Consider the following 18,024-nt stretch of genomic DNA (forward strand, 5'->3'; position numbering starts at 1 on the left):
CCCTCTAACTTTGTTCAATGAACACAACACTAAACAAAATCATTTATCTAAGTCACCACCCAGAAAGACAATTGTTGATAGTCAAAGAGTCATTGCTTGGTAGTTACAATTCCATGATACTCAATCCACCAAAGGTCACATGAGTTACACGATCATTATAAATTGACGACACTTAATCTTCCTCCATAAATGACATTAATGATAAAGACAATGAATGGTGTAAACTGTAGAAAACTTTTGATGCCACAAATGTAACAATCACAAAAATACAAGACATATGGGTTGGATGGAATACATCAATGTGTCTCTGAAAACACCAATAGAGCGTCACATAGAATAATAAACACACACGACATAACCTTTGCAAGTGTAAGAAATAACTCCTACAGCTACAAACATTAACACTTTTTACGACAAATTCACCTCACTATTAAGTACAACAAGGGAGCAACAATAAGGTAGCAAGATGGGATAGAATAATAAACACACACGACATAACCTTTGCAAGTGTGAGAAGTAACTCCTACAACTACAAACATTAACACTTTTTACAACAAATTCACCTCACTATTAAGTACAAGGGAGCAAGAATAAGGTAGCAAGATGTGGACACCTAAATTTAGTCAATTACACTAGTTAAATTTAGTTATCTTGGAGTCCCATTATTGATTAAATAACATATTATTTAATTGATCAATGCCATCCCTATATTAGTCCTTTAGGGTCCGTTTGGTTCCTGGAAGATGACAAGAATTGGCTTTTTCAAAATCCAAATTTGAAATTTTTTGTGTTTGTTTCAAAATTGGCAAAATGGAATTAGCATACCGGACTTCCAATTTTGCCTCAAAACCAGGTTTTCCAACTTCCTACTAGCAAGTAGGAATTGAAAATCAAAACTAGTTTTTTTTTAAGGAGTGTAAAAACAATAGATTGGACTACTTTTTGAAATTTGCCTTCAACTCCAAGCTTACGCATAAAAATGTGTCTTCACACGCACCTTCCAAGTGAAACAAATGGTTCAAGTAAAATCCCAAAAATCGGAATGAAGATTTGCAAAACCTTGATTTGACTAAACCAAGGTTTGTAGAAATCCCGATTTTTTAAATTCCACGAACCAAATGGACCCTTAATTAATTAATGGGAAACCATACCCATGTAATTAATTAATTTGTCCATGTTTCCTCTATTGAATGAAACAAATGAAATCTATTTGAGTTATTTAATTCACCTTTTGTCCTTTTGCTCTTTTGCTCCAATTTGAAATAAATAAAATATTTAATTTTTAATTAAGCATATGGCACATATCCTTAACCACCCCCAACCATTCCTCTAAACTAACCCACGCTTGGTTCTAACCAACCTTATCCCCTTTAGCGTCTATCTAACCCCTAACCCACAAACCAACCCGCCAGCTAACCCTTGCTTCAAACCAACCTTATCCTTCCAAACCTCTAAATTAACCAAACCTATCCTAACTTCCCCAAATATGTGCACATTCCTAATTTTAATAAATAAGAGAAGAATCTCAATTTTGGGTGTCAACTCCCTAAAATTGGCACATGGCCTCCCCTCCCTATGTCACCCCTTTGCATTACCAATTGTCATCAATGAAGACAAGTGTTGCATTTTGGAGACCCCTCACATTTCCTAATTAATGGATTCGTTTTCCTTCACAAATCATCCACTTCTATTTTAAGAAAAGTGATAATGTTATTTTATCTTTAAAATTTTCATCCGCTTTCATGCAAAGCAAATTCATAGTGCCAAATTGACTCCACACTTGTACCATCACAAATCCAGAGTTTAGTCTTTCCATCCATTATCTTGTCTATCATCATCATTCTAGTCATTATCTCAACCATCTTAAAATTATCATTCTTCCATCTCATCATCTAGATCATCATCATAGCCATTTTGCATACTCACGGAGCTACATTGAGCACTCTTGAAGGCGAAGTAGTGAACACATATATCAAACTACCAAATCAAAAGACAAATTCTCAATAAAGAAGACTTGAAAGTTTGTGTTTATTGATTTCTTTGTTTTCTAATTTGTCCAATTTTAGCGCCTTATTGTGAGTGTGTGTTTACATTTGTGTAGTTCAGATTGTTAACTTAGAATTTCAATCATTTTTATTTACTCACATTTTCACACACAAACAAAAACATATTATCATTCAAACAAAACCCCTTATACATGTCATTCTAGCATATCCCAAAATAAATTGGGGTAACTAAAAAGTTACAAAAAAAATATATCCACATCGTACACCCAATTCATGCAAATTTTCTAGCAACTAATTTTCTATCCAGATACATATCCATTTTTACAAATTCCTAGCAGCCAAAGATTTTACCGAAGACAACATTCTTGGACAATACCTTTAGGATAGGTTGTTCAGAGCTTATTTAGTTAATTAACTTTATTATAGTATATAGTCAACGCTCCCACAAAGTTTTTGCTAAAAAAGGCACATAATGCCCTACTAAGTTCAACACTCTAAGATCCACATTGATTCTTGAAAATGCACAAAGTTTTTCATTATTCATTAAATTTTCTTTGCCTGATCAGTTCAAACCTTCCAACAAGATGCTTTGCATAAATCACCACCTATCAGTAACCTCTCATGCACACAAAAATGTTAGTTGTTGGTTCACACCTTCAATCTACACAGAAACCAATTTCCAATGATTTCATTAGCTGTCCACCTATGGTAATCAACCTACTGTTGCAATGATTGTATAATTACCATTCCATAATGGCTGCCCTTATCTCCTGCAATGAAACCCCATGCATGTATGATGTATATATCATTGAAGAGAAAAACTATGGATATAATTTTTTAAATTACTTGGCATCACATTTTTCTCACCCATTCACCACCTTTTGATGTCTATTAAAAAGTTTATGCCCCTTAACAACATATTAAGTCATCATCACCCTCTCTACTTCCAAGTTGCAAAAATCTAAGGAGCAAGACATGGCTACTCTCTGGTTAAGCACTTGACACAGATTCTGCCAAAGCGATTCCTCTTGACATTAAGGATGATGAGTAGTGCTTAAGTTGAAGAATCTAAATCTAACTTTCACTGCAGCACAGGAGATTAAAGTCCCGCCACTTATTACACCAGCTACTATTCAAGAAACAAAACTGCCATATCACTTAATCCAATTAGATGAAACTTATATACAATCATGCCAGCAAATAATGCAAATGCTTTCCACATTTAGATTCTAGCTCAACTACAATGAAAATCATTCTTTGGCATTAGCAGACTCAAAAATGTACATGAGAAATTGCACTGAAAAAGGCAGGTCCATGCGGTCGATCCTTGGCACACCATCACCAACTCCAAACCACATCTCCTTAAAGACTCCTACTCGACATCAAGATAAGGAGCACTCACAACAAGCAGACTATAGTGTTGACACAAGGAATCTTACCTTCATAAGCTAAATAAATATCTAAACCAAATACATCGAGTTTGCTAAGTCTTGGAGAAAAGGTGTTTGTCATTAGCTTCTACAGCTTTTAGGATTGATGTCTTAAATACCACACCTAACATATTTGTCAACAGAGAGGTAATTTGGGAAGAAAATTTTGCTTTCAAGCTAAATTATATAAAATTTTGTAACTCACATCATACTTCATGTTACAATTGTGGAAAAAACACAAAATGTTTAAGAAGTATATTTTAAAACTGGTCTAGCTTTTAAGTTTCAAGTTCAGCACATCCACAATGCTTAAATTACCATGATAACAAATCCTATACCCTTCATAGTAAAGCTGGTAACATAAAAATGCACTTTTTGTTTTATGGATGTGGAAGAAAATACAAGTTCAGGAAAACCAAGGACAAAAAAGGGTTGCCAAGGCATCAGCATCTAGCCAAATCTATAAAGGTCAATATTTTTTTAATAAACAATTTAAACACCAAAGAAACAAATGGGGATTGGTTGTAACTTGTATACATGTATAGATACAATGCGAAATCAAATTTGCTACAAATATTACACAATTGGCATGCAAACATCAACAAACTGCAGAAAAGGTATTTGGTCATTCCCAGCCACTCAACAGTTGCCACAATATTCAGAGTGTGGTTGAGAAAATCAGTAACCGCAAAACTAGTATGGAACAGGAAACCTGTAAAAGATCATTAAAAAGAGGAAAACCATTTAAACACATTTTGGAACACATCTTCGAAGCAAGCCTGCCATAAGACTTCAGCTGATAGATGGCACTAACAATTTTAACTCAACCTTGAATGTGAGCATGCAACACATATTTCAAAGACCTCAACCTTGAATATGAGCATGCAACACATATTTCAAAGACTAGAAACCCATAGAATACATTCACCATGCTCGTAGTATTTCAAATTTTATATGGATGGCCAAAAGCAATCCCCATTGTGACCATCTAAAGTTTCAAAATTGCAATAAAATATGACATAGCAAACAGGGGCATGATCAAAATGTTGAAAGCATAAAAACTGAATCTCTTTTAGTCCAGTGCAAGTATGAAATAAGCAGAAATCATATTTAAATAAGTAGCGCATACATGAGAAACAGAATGCATTGAAATAAAAGTTCATTAAATACCTTGCATCAGACATAGATGTATCTTGAGTGCTCCTTGCAGACTGAAATGTATCATTAGCTGCTTCTTCTTGAGAAAACTGGGGTGCTGAGGTTACTATGTAAGAGGAAGCCCGAGTAGGACCACTCGAATGTGAAGCACCTGAAGAAGAAAGAGGATCTTGCTCTGCCATGTGGGTGTAACGGTGTGCATAGCGCCAATATAGAAGAGGAAGAGTGGCGAAACAACCTATTGCGTAGCCCAGAACCCAAACATGCAAAGGAGCTTGTGGATTTTCATGCCTTGAAAATGACAACACAATAATTGAAGCTATTATCTGGCTTACAGTGATAGTAAGTTCCATTGATATCCAGAATCCTGAGTTCAACGGACTCGTTCTTGGTCTTCCTGCCCCATAGCTGTTAAAATCATCAGTCCTACCAAAAGAAGCGTTTCTGCCGAAGGAACTATTTCTCAATGACGACGATGAAGGTGGCAGCCGAGGATGCACTTCTGCCGTTGATATAGTCCTCTCAAGAGAACTCACGGGAATGGCAACGTCACACTCAGATGATGCAGACAATGGAGGACTCTCTGTGACAAGACTTTGATAATTTCCCCCTCCGTCTGTTGGCATTGCTAAAGGACTTGATGAACTCGGAACATTGACAACAACATGATCTGCATCCGGTGACCTTGGTGGGTGTTCCATCAGCAAAGGATGTCGATCGCAATCAGTTCGGCTTTCACATTCCAAAACAGCGCAACCAGCAGCCATGGAACTCCCTCAATACCCCAAGGGGAAACTGTAAAAACTGTTATCTATAGAGATATTCAAGTTTTTAAACAAAGCCGTGAATTTATTTCCACCTAGGTCCAATGCTCTGTATACCGTACAGTGCAGTTCCCTTTACATATCAGTATCCAACAACAACGATATAGAGAATGGCTTTCCTGCAAAATGCAGTACAAATCTTGACTATTTGTGGGTTACGAAAGAACGCAACTGCGAATCTTGAAGTTTTCAAAAAAAGACCTTACGGATGAAACCCTATAAAACTATTTCTTTCAAAGCGTATCACTAGATCGTCTGAATTGTTCAGGCAAATCTCTTAAGTCTCCTTTCAATGCCGAGCCCTCAAAGCGGAAAATACCCTTTCAATCAATTTTCCATCCGAGACCAATAATCAAACCTCTCAATCACCACGGATTATTTCACACTACTAGTCTACGAGATATCCAATAAAATAAACATCAAAAGCTTTCAACTCCAGACTTAACTTTTGAAACTCCAAGGCATTCTTTACTACTGGCACGCTTCCAAAACGTTCCAGAACAATCTGCTTACAATTCCAGCCCAACTTTGTCCACAAATGCCGCAAAACCTTCAAAACCACTCTCCCTCGTCCAATAGTCCAGTTTCTCAATTTCTCTTAAGCTCAAAAAATCCATCAAATTCCAAAACTAATGCAGCTAAACACCGTCTAGAAATAGCCATAGCGAGGAATTCAACAACACTTACCATAAAATCCTCAAAACAGGTCAAAGCTGCACATTTTCCCGCAAACCCTGCTTTTAAACCCTTGCGAAAGGGCAATTATTCTAGTCTTAACCAATTTGACCGTTTCAGAACTCAGAAGACTTGTGGAAGCACTGATTGGGTAGATTTACATCGCCATTGCAGATCGAACGAGTCTAACTATTATAGCATTTTTCTATGAAATCCTTTTCACGCCATAGTTGAGAATGAACCACACGATGAGCATGTCGTTTACATAGTCCAGCAGCTTGTCGAAACTGGAAATTAAGGTAAGTTCGACTGACACGTGTCCGTACTGCTGAGATTTCCCGTATGTTTGCCCTAAAATGAGCAAACTAAATTTATTCAACTGACAATTAAATGGGGATGACTTTTTACAAATATTTTTTTCTTATTTTAATACTGTTGTAATGTTGTACAGGGAAGTTTTGAATTATTCCAGACTTGTGATCATAATTAAATACCTTTTTAAGGTTTTGAAAACGAAAAGCTTGTGTTGAAAGATGGAAAGTAGTTCAATAACATCATTAAAAGATAGGCATGTGCTGTCGCTTGGCAGCCACTCCATGTAAACAAACCTTACAATGACTTTGTAGCTTGTTCTAAACCTTATTATATTGATTTTAATGCTTCTTATAAATCATCTTTGTAAAAGTGGAAAAAGTCACTTTAGGAACAAGAGACGCACTGCGTCAAAGTTCCTGCCAATAGTTAGGAAATAAGGAAATTAGAGAGTAAAATATATGAAAAGAGAGTTAAAAGAGATATATTCGTTGTAATAGTTAGAAAAGAAGGAAAATGGAGATTTATATATATGAAGACATATTGAAAAGAGAGATAATGATAATAGAGATTTATAGATAGAAATGAAGGATACGAAGGATATGAAGATATTTAAAAGAGAGAGAATGACATGTTATTTTAGGAACACTAAATAGAGATAGTTGGAAGAGAATTTTAAAAAATAATTAAGGATTATGTTATTTTAAGAAATATTTAAATGACAATTATAAATTTGAGTTAAATCAATGAAGTATTTGTTTCTACATTTTCCAATATAAATTCAAATATTAAATTTTTAAAAATAAATTGTTGACTACTTGATCCAAACCAACAAAAGAGTTAGTAATTTTGAAGAATACTATTAATTTTACAAATTTTAAAATGCAAAAAATAATTAAAACAAGATTGGAAAAACTAACTAGTTAAACATAGTGTGAAAAAAGTTAGCATTTTATGATTGACAAAAGTAAGGAACAATGTAAAACTAATAAATATATTTAAAATAGAAAATATAAACATTTAAAACTAAATTTATTTATTTTTGTAACAAAATTTATAAATATTTTTAGTAAAAATATATCAAATAATTATATTCTTAAAATTTTATTTTATTTTTATTAATTTAATTATAATTTAGAATAAAAAATTAATTTTAAAATTAGAATGAAATAATTTTAAATTATTGTGAAGAAAAAATTAAATAAATGTATTTTAAAATGATATGATAATTAGATTTTAAGTAAGATTTTAAATAAACTTAAACTTACAAGATGTTAAAAATAGTAGATTAATATATTTACAATCTTTGGTAAAAAAGAATGATTTAGTTATTATTGTTGATTAGACATGCATTTATGTCTTAGAGAGTGAGGTGGAAGATAAAATAATTATTTTTGGAAATTCTAATTAATTTGTCACAATTGTGAAAAAGATAAAGCTATCATTAATGTATGACATCATTGTGTTGGAAAAACAAATATGTGAATTTTTGTAAAGGAAAATTAATTTTTCTCCCTACCAAAAATAGTATGGACCAATAGAATGAGCACATAATGTCATTTATAAAATAAGAAAAAATGAAAAATAGATATACACATTGTAAATTGTATATAAACTTTTAAATTCTTTGATTTGATTGGTCAAGTTAATGTCATATCAGCACTCACATGAATGCATAAGTATTCCTGCCCATGGCAGGAACTAATAAATCTCTTTTCGATTATTTTCCTTTCTTCAATTCTTCTTCTTTTTTTAATGAATAGTCCTTTTCTAGTAATAAAATATTATACTTGTTACAAATTTACAAAAAAGGACCGAGATACAAGATCACCCCGCAAGAGTGTGTCAAGCTGAGAGGGGAGGTTCATCTAGATCATTGAAACTTAGATTAGAGTATAAATAACTTTGGATTTTAAATAGTTAGTTGGAGATTTGCAATTAAGATTTTGAAATTAAAAAGGTAAATAGTTTTTAGATTAATGTATAAATAAATTTAGTTGGAGATTTGCAATCAATGTTTTGAAATTAATAAAAAGGTAGATGGTCTTGAGTTTAAAGTATAAACTAGCACTTGTTCCAGAAAGAGGTGCAAGCGGTACACTGATAGTTTTTTTTTTAAAAGACAAATTCAAAAGACGTAAATTTAAAAACAAATATTTCTAATTGGTAGTGTAGATTATATATATAGAATAGAGGCATATATATTTGACATTTCTCTTTGGAGGTGAAAAAAAATGTAAAACTATATTATTTGATTTAATGCAAAACATCGAGTTCAAAAGTTGATTTGAATTGCACTTTTTTTTTATTGAAATTGTAAATAGAAATGTAACAATACACATAAATCTCATCAAGGTGGCACATCAAATACATAAATACGTACCGAAGAATAAGAAGAGAAGATAGAACAAGTCGCAAAAGATAAATCATAATGATGTAACTACAAGGATCATTCAACGCTAGAATAGATAGTCTTGAAACATATCTCAATGGTATAGTTCACATTATTTTTTGACTTATGGAACCCAAAAATGTCCACTCCCTCAGTGTTGAGGATATAAAAATAGACTTCATACTTGATTTGAATTGCACATTTTTTGAATTTTTATGAAATTGTAAGTAGAAATGTAATAGGAGTCTTATTTGTTGCAAGGCAACAAAGACCTGTATGTAAGGGAAAAAAAATAGGATTAATTATTTATAAGAAGTAGATATGAGGCAATTGTAGGAAATGTAGTATTAGTGAAATTCTAGAAGCAATCAAAACATACCTGAAAGTTTTTTGAGCATTTTTTTGTGTGTGAACACCTTTTTTGAATCTAACAAGTGTCAACCTGTAGAAAAGAGTAGTGAATTACTTAGGAAGCCACACAAGCACACAAGTAAATGGAAAAAATAGATATTTGTAGAATGATAGACATTACCATTTTCTGTAGAAGTAACTTCAAAGTCATGGTTTTGATGCGAGATTGAGTGCAAACGTGCTTCTTCTTTCTTTCTAAGAATATTGTACGGATTCTTTTTCATCTTACAAAAGTGCTCAAAAGAAAAGGAGGGCTCTATATGAAGGCCTTGGATGGATTTGACTCTAGAGATTATTGTGAAGGTGAGGCCTTGTCTTTCAGTTTTACCTATATCAATGGTAGTCATGCCTAAGGTTAAACCCTATGATTTGTGTATAGTGATAGCCTAGACTATGGCAAGAGGTATTTGTGTACGATTGCCTTAGGAAATGGGTTGTATCAGAATGGTTTTTGGGTTTCTAGGATCCCAAGGTGGACTAGTATAACTACTGAACTCTACCGTGACATATGAAGGCAAGAAAGGAGGTTTACATCCTATTGGATACACTATATCTTTGACCTCTCCAAGAGACCCATTAACAAGACCAGCAGCGACCCAGAGGTTCGTTGTAAGCATGACACGTTGAAGTTTACATAGTAAAACTTCTCTGGGTAATTAGTCATCATCAATCGTTTCCTCAAGCCTATGATGTGTATTTATTGCAGTGCACAGTGCAATAGGGACATTGAGCTCTTTTAGCATTTTTTTGTTGTGAAGTGAAACTTGTTCATTGGTAGCAAACAAATGTGTTTCATGGTCAAAGTCAATCTATTCATTTCGAGTGAGGTTCTTGTTTGTGCGAGTCATTAACAAATCCCAATCATGTAGCATTGGTTCAACATTGCAAATATTGTGTAGTGCTCTGCAAACTCTGCGAAATTGTATTTGAAGCGGATCATCACCTTCCTGTCTAAATATCATTTCTAATGTTACCACTGTGTTAAAACTATGCCATAATTGTTTTGCATTTGTGTGAGATGCATAGACCTGTTTATCCATAACTAGTGGAAGAATCAGCGGCATGCCACCAAAGAAAAGGTGTTGTTTTTGGGGTATAGCTTCACATAGCCTGGAATCAATTTTAAGAAGTAGTTTGGGACCAATGAAGCTCATTTCATCTATTAAAATGTATTGAATATTTTTCATGTCTTCTTGGTATTTTGTTAATGCTTGACTTTGAAGTGATTTCACTTCTCGAATTGGGATTTTGAGGGCTACATGTATGGTTGATGCATGAATATTGAAAGTTGCAATGCCTGTGGGTGCAAGAACAAGGAGTGGATTTATTATATTTGGCATTGAGTTGTGTAGTGCATTTTTTATGTAGCTGGTAAGGTATGATTTACCAGTTCCAGCAGTTCCTTGTATAACCATGTATAAAGGTTCCATGGAGAAATTAGATGAAGAGTGGTTTCTAATGATAGAAAGTGCAATTTGTTGATGTCGTGATAAAGTGTAACTATTGGCAGAGACAAAAGTAGAAGGGTCAATGACTGAGCCAACATTTTTCTGTCTATGTATAAATTGAATGGCATGGTCATGCAAATTCAAAGGAATGTTATGGTCTTCCCATGGATGGTTGTTGTCAAAGTCATGTTTTCCCAACATGTCAAGATCATCTAGGCTAGAACTACTGGCAAGGCCTAGTTGGGACATAAATTCCCACTCATTTAGTTGCAATGAATCTTGTATATCCATGTCACCATCTGAATCATTCTCCTCTTCCAAGATCTCATCATCTTGATCAGTGTGGTCTACATGCCAAACATTATATGTTTATGTTTATAATTGCTTCCAATGTTTAATAATGTCATCTTTGTCCACACCTATATCTACATGGATATCACGAAAGTGTTTGTACAAGAGCAATTTAGTCCAACAAAAGGTTTCAAGATGCTCAAAGTCTTCATTGGGAATTGAAAAATATTTTGGATACACTTGTACTATTGATGTTTCCTTTCTTATTCTTCATTTATCTCATTTGCGAGATGTAGCATATGTGTATGATCTTGTTGATTCAATTAGCATAAGTTGTTGAAGCTCAGTTGGGCGTTCCATGTATGCTTGTATGTAGCTAGATTTGATTCTTCTACCAACACTTGTTTGTTTAAGGTGGTGCAAAACTTTTTGCCCCACATTCAAAGACATAAATTGATGATTACAATTCACAAGGGGCAATTTTTGAAGCATGTACATGTTTCTTGTGCACTAATGTCTCTCTCGGCAATAATTTCAGCCATAAACTTATGGTATGCTTTGACAGCATTGTTGTTTACATTTGAATTAGAGCAAATTCTAGCCAACATTTGAACATAGTTTTCACTTTTTCTTTCAGATTTGGATGCATACTTAGCAATGTATTTGAGAACTAATGCTCGAGATGTAATAGGTTGGCAATCTATATTTGCTCTCCATATTGATAGCATATATGGGTTATGAATGTTCGACCTATCATCATTTCTAACTAGTTCAAAGCATTTGTTCCTTGTTTCATTACGGTATAATGATGCTTGTTCACATTCTTTCCAAGGTGCTTTATATTTGCATTTTATTTCTTACCTTTCACATGTAGGCACATCCTCTCAGTACATCGAGTGTGGCTTTGAACACAATTAACCAACTCTTCATAATCAATTAAAGGATCAGTAGAAGTTATTTCAATTGTATTTAAAAGACATGGATCTTCTGTTGGAGCCCTATGTTGAAAGTTGTCCATTTCTACTTTTGTGTGAGGGTTCATAGCTGAAACATATTTCTCAAAGAATTGTTTGGCCTTTTCTACTGCTTTAGGGTTTTCCCAATCAAGTGTGTCCATATTTTGAGCATTTTTAATCCAAATGACACCATGTATGTGCGCAAATCCTCTTCCCTGCCATTCAGAGTGATACCAATAATTAGTTGCCTCCATGAGCTTCTCAATTATCTCTTCACAAAAATTTTTGAAATGCTGGTGTAGATATAGTGATGTTGTATGTGGGTTATTAATCACATTATCAATACGTTGTTTGTTGGTAAGCAATGAAGATGGTACATTTGGGGAAAGAACACTATGCAAATCAAGCCATTTTGTGTCTATTGCACTCATTGTAAAGAAGAATGTTGGAGATCCTATTTGTGTTATCAAACTTGTCAACTCTATACGATGTGTATTCCATAATGCTCTTGTCCCTCGTAAAGTAGACCTGAAGTGCATCAATTCTTCTGCGAGTTGATTGTCAAGCAGGTTAGTTAGGTGGGAGCGAGGGTCTTCTATGGTGGATGGTGTATTGTCTTCCACTTTTTGTTTAATAAATACAAATGCAGCAGACTAGCTATGATGATGCATCATAAGATTCAAGAGGAAGTATCTAAAGCGTGGATGTTGGCCAAACCTATTATCATGGTAATAAATAAGATGCACAACATATTCATGGATTTTGACTTCTCTAATGTGAGGTTGCATGGGTAGTGGAGTACCATTTGGGAAAAGTGTGGGAAAGGCCATGTCAAACAAGCCCTCAGTAGTATACTCATTAATGGGGGTTGAACCTATTGATGGCCAAACTGCGATGGCATCTATCTCTTGTTCTAATTGCAAAGAATCTTTTATGATCTGTAGCTGATGACGTTTGTTTGGTAGGCTCATCATAAATGATGTTGAATATTGGGAGGCATCTTCCATGTCACATTATATGTTTTCAACTGAAGCAATTGTCGAAGGTAGAGGTTCACTGCAATCATCAATTGTATGTAGTATTTGCAAAATATCGGTAGTGCAAGTAGGAAGCATTGATAATGCCAAACTGTCTATTTCTACATCTTTGTAGTAAGGGTCAAACTTGATCTTGTATGAGAGTGCATTGTGAACATGGCTTCTACTAACATAGCAATCATAATGCTTTCCACTTGTATTTAGTCTTCAAACCATTAAGACATCTAGTTGGTCAATTGTAAGTGGTAAATATTTTGTAATTGTTTGAATATCCTGGGGAAAGCTTATTGTGTGGTCACTATATTTGTATTGCCCACCATGAGCATGGGTTACTTGCAAGATGGGAGTAACACGTGCAATAAGCATCTCCTCTACCTGGGGGAGAACCCTTAACATAGTTGGTTGCTCAGAGGGGTCCATGTTGTTGGCTTCTAAGAAGAAATGTATTCCCCTTTCAGAAAAACATCTCTTACAAGTGATAACTCCATTTGATGTACACACATTCATACCTGGTTAGCACTCCTTACAGGTAGTACATGTTTTTAGTTGTGAGAGGGCATCTACCCTAGTTCTAAATCTATGGGTTGCATCTATATATTTAGAGGAAAATTGGAAATCGATGTGGTTCATTAATTGTTGACAAGGAGGGATTTTCTCATTAGGATTTGGCGGTGTATTCATGGAAAGTTGTGGTGTAGGAGAACCTGTAGAACCTTGTAGGTGGTAGGAGAATGGTTGGTTAAATGTTGATTGCAAATGTTGGTAGTGTTGAATGCAATGATGTGCTCTAATTTCTTCTCTATTGCGGCCATAGTATACACAACTTCTCTTACATGATTGCATAGCAACACTATTACTATGGATGGGTTGTCTATCTTGATTAGGAACAACGGGAGCCATATCATGAATTGTATAGTAAGAAGAAAAGTGTATTTCTATCACCAATATAAAATTACAAAATCAAGGAACTGTAAGAACAATAACAATAATATCAAAAGAGTATCCACCCTTCAATGCAAGTTGTATAGGTGGAAAAAATAAGTATGTTGAAGAGTATGAGTAGTAGTTGTGTTGAACCTCTTTCTACAAACGTTAAATTAGCCTAAGTAAAGGGTTGATTATTGTTTTAGAATGTATTTGGTATTACCAAATGTAAAACATATTAGATAATAATGAAGTTGCAAACACAAATCAAACATTGAGTACAAGCATAACAAAGAGTGCATAATTTGCAGAGAAAATAAAGTCATTGAAAGACGTTAAATAATAGATATAATAAAAAAACATCAACTATAAATGTTTTCTAGCAAAAGGTTAAAAGACAAGTTTTGAAGGGGTCTTGAAACCCTATTAACGAGCATACAATATTGGGGATAGTAGTCAATACAACAAAGAGAAGGCGATAAGCATAGAGAATGGATATTAAGGAGAACCAACAAAGATTGTGATTCATATAAAATATACTTATATGAAAAAGATGTCATTTTCATGTATGGATAGTAGTTTGAAAAAATGGAAGTCATGTGCATTCATGTGTGATGCATTATCTATTTAGTTGCAGCTAGCATAGGGGCTATAATTCCATCAAAGAGTGAGGTGCACTCACTTCTGAAGTCCAACCTAGCAACTTCCAGGATCGTTGAGTTCAAATGCAATTCGTCATTATATGATTTCATTTTGCTTGTAACTGTGAAAAAAAATTGGTTGTATTGAGCAATTCGTATAGCAAACTCTGCACGGTCAGGTTCAATATCATCATACTGTAGCATATAGAGTTCTTTTGCAGGCATGCCAACGAGTTTAGTTGTAGTTTCATCGAAAGCAATTGCCCACAATGATCCAGTATGGTCTTCAATCTTGACTTGAAGTACATATCTATAATCACAATTTGAAAAGATGGTTAGACACTTTGGGCAATACCACCTGGAGTCACTATTTTTTTCAACCATTTTCTTGTATTGCTTTCCTGCTATGACAAGGGGACAAGTTGGATAACAATATTTCTTCCTTATGGCAAAAACAAGGGTTGCTTTAACAATGTATTGGAGAGGTTTTGAGGAAGTTGGACATTCCTCTTCAATCTTGGTAATGGTTTTCCATGCTAAAATTAGAGGTGAATCTAGTAGGGTGGTTATTGTTGCAAGAAACGTATGCCCATGTTTAGAAAACCAAGATTATAGTTGATTGGCTTCATCAATATTAGGATTTATAAGTATCTGTGAAGTGGCAAGTGTGCTTACAACCCTACTTTGTATTCTACCAGACAACCACCTTTTATAACAAGCACAGTTGACTTTTGTAGATGATACATTTCTTGTCGTTGTGCACCTTCTTTCATAGTTGTCTGTCCCCAAAAAGTTACATTAATAGTGGACGTAGAAACATCAACCATCTTAAGACTCCATCTTACAACCTCGATTCCATCTCACCTTCTTATTGTAGAGGCAAGATCCACATAAATGACAATTCCAATGAGATTAAGAGTAGAATTAATATTTATATTCATAATCTCTGCAATGGGTGTAAAAGTGTATCGAAGTGTTGGAATTAAGAGGTCATCGTCACATAGTGAAAGTGTTGAATCCTCTCTTAAGGTGATTTCAAAATCACTGTTCAATTTATTGTAGAACTTGTTTACAGATTTTATGGTACCACCAGACAATGTGTAGACACTCCCAACTTGGACTTTATCAAAGTGGAGGTCTGCAACATCATTAAAGAAAGTTAGCTTGACTTCAGTCCTTTCAGTATCAATAATGTCAAAACTAAACATATGACCATTCCCATTCTTTGAGTTGAATTGGTATTTTTCCTTTTTCATGGTCACATGACCTTTAATAGTCCACATTGTTTGATATGGGTTCAAACTTCTAAATATGTGCAACATTTTTTTCGTAGAGATGCATCGAGGCCAAACATCAATTTAGTATGAGTCATATGTGCTGATGTTTCTATCTAATCAACATTTGTTCCAGTGCTCAATGGACTAACAAAGGAGTGGTTTATAGTTTTCTCTGGTTCTTTGAATAAGAAGATGGGAACACCAACGATATCATGTTTTGTGCATAAAACCTCTAAGTCAGAGATTATAATCCACCTTAAAGGGTAGGTAAAACAATAATATTAGTAAGGGTACATATTTGCATAATAAAACATGAAGGGATTCATTAAATAGAAGTGGAGTGGAAGTGGAGTTACCTCGACTCGCAAATGGTGGGAATAGAATAGTGGGTGACATGTATTATAGAACCTTTTTGGATTTCATCTGAAAGTATAAGACCATTAAATTTCCTTGGCAAGGTTGATTTTTGTAGGTGAAGGCCATCAAAGAGCTCTAACTTGTATCTATTTGTTGCTTGAGTTCCTTGTCTAAGCAATGCAATGCCAAATACTTGGAGATGTGGTTGCAAATGATTATTTTCATTGTTGATAAGTCTGATTGCATCTTTCATAAGAGTTTGAGACATTACTTGGGGAGATTGAATTTACCCTATAAACTGAGACATATAACTATTATTATCTTGTTCATATTTACAAACATAGTAGTCAGAAAAAGTGGTAAACTTAGAGAAGCATGTGTTTGTCAATGTCATAACAGGCCACAGTACATTAGTAGGGTTGGACCTAAGAATTATATTATGGCACTACTTTGCATGGGAACATAGTGGTCATAGTATAACAAGAGTAGTTATAGGTGACTTTGATATGGTTGAAAGAATGCTTATGGTGAAGTGTAGGAGGGAAATGAATTAGTAACTATAGTGGACTCCCACTATGAATATAAGCCAAATAAAATGGAAGGTAACATCAATTTAACTCTATGCTAAAACAATGAATACTCGGATATTCTTACTTGTATAGAAAAACATGTACATGTGCAAAAAGAATATAGGTAAGAAAGCATACCAGGAATGTGCAATCCAAAAGTAATTTCTTTAGATACACGTTTTTTGTTGCCAAGCATTTTCCTAGACGAGGAGTAATGTTTTCCATAAGTGGTTAGTACGATAAAAAATAATAGTTAGTTTTTAGAAATGGTAGAATATCTTTTATTGATGTTAGTATATAGAACTACTTAGGAACATGGTGTTAATTTATATTAAAGAGATAGTTCTAATCGTATCTATTGACTTTATTTTCAAACCAAAGCATATATGCAAGGCAATTTTCTAAACATAAGAGGACATACAAGGAAACGATAAACCAAAATTGCTTTGGTAAGCACAAGTTTGTCGACTAAAGTGTGAGAATAGATTGAAAAGAGTGCTCAAACTTGTAGTCTAAAGCATGCAAACATAAACATAAGACAAAAGTGTGCAAAGATGCATGAAGATGTGACATACATAATATCGTATAAAATATTGTGCCATGAAAAAAATCATTCTAGTTAAATATATATGAGCTATTTCATAGACATTATAGCTCACTTTATATTATTAAACAAATGTGGCATCTCTTTAAGAAAAGTAAACTATGTAAGGGTAAAGGAAGAAGAAAAGTGAATAGTTGTTGGAGATATATGCAATGCATAGTTGTATTCAAAATAGAACCAAGTGTGTATAAATTAAACTTCAATCAACATACGACATAATAGAGGAGGAACATAAGGCCGACTCGTGTATTATAGTAATAGAAGTATCAAAAACCCTCATTTTTTGGAGAGTTGTATTATAGGTAACCACTAATAATCACCAAAAATGGATAACACAAGTGAAGCATGCTCTATGGACGATTAAGATAGTCTTGAAAAGCACAACGAATAACAGGTGCATTCCCTTGTCTATAATACATGCCAGCATGAATATCCCTTAGATAATTGCAATAATGATAGGAATCAAGTTGTTGTAAATTGATTTCTTGCAAAACTTCCTCAACCCTAATGATATCAAATTCTTGAACATCACATGTATGTATGCTTGCCACTTTCATCTGTGCCTATAGTTGAGCACAATTTTGAGAAGCACAATTTGTAAGACTTTGTATTTCAGTTTGGGGATACCCATTCCAATTGATAATCCCATTAGATCCTGTAGATGGTTGTGGAGTATTGACCTTTGATGTATTGCTTGAGATGTATATTATGT

General features: G+C 34.0%; 1 protein-coding gene across 1 annotated transcript in view; it reads right to left on the reverse strand.

Annotated features, from left to right (window-relative positions):
* Positions 1 to 6,331, reverse strand: part of LOC149553374 (E3 ubiquitin-protein ligase At1g12760-like) — a 41,109-nt gene extending 34,778 nt beyond the window's left edge. Inside the window, exon 1 of the mRNA XM_089788840.1 lies at positions 4,607 to 6,331. Within this exon, the coding sequence (XP_089644966.1) occupies positions 4,607 to 5,361 (755 nt within the window). The 5' untranslated portion in view covers positions 5,362 to 6,331. The remainder of the gene's footprint in view (positions 1 to 4,606) is intronic.
* Between the last annotated feature and the right edge of the window lie 11,693 nt (positions 6,332 to 18,024).

The sequence above is a fragment of the Cupressus sempervirens genome, chromosome 6 (genome assembly GCF_028749045.1).
Source record: "Cupressus sempervirens isolate cs-2001-9-10 chromosome 6, ASM2874904v1, whole genome shotgun sequence".
Taxonomy (NCBI): domain Eukaryota; kingdom Viridiplantae; phylum Streptophyta; class Pinopsida; order Cupressales; family Cupressaceae; genus Cupressus; species Cupressus sempervirens.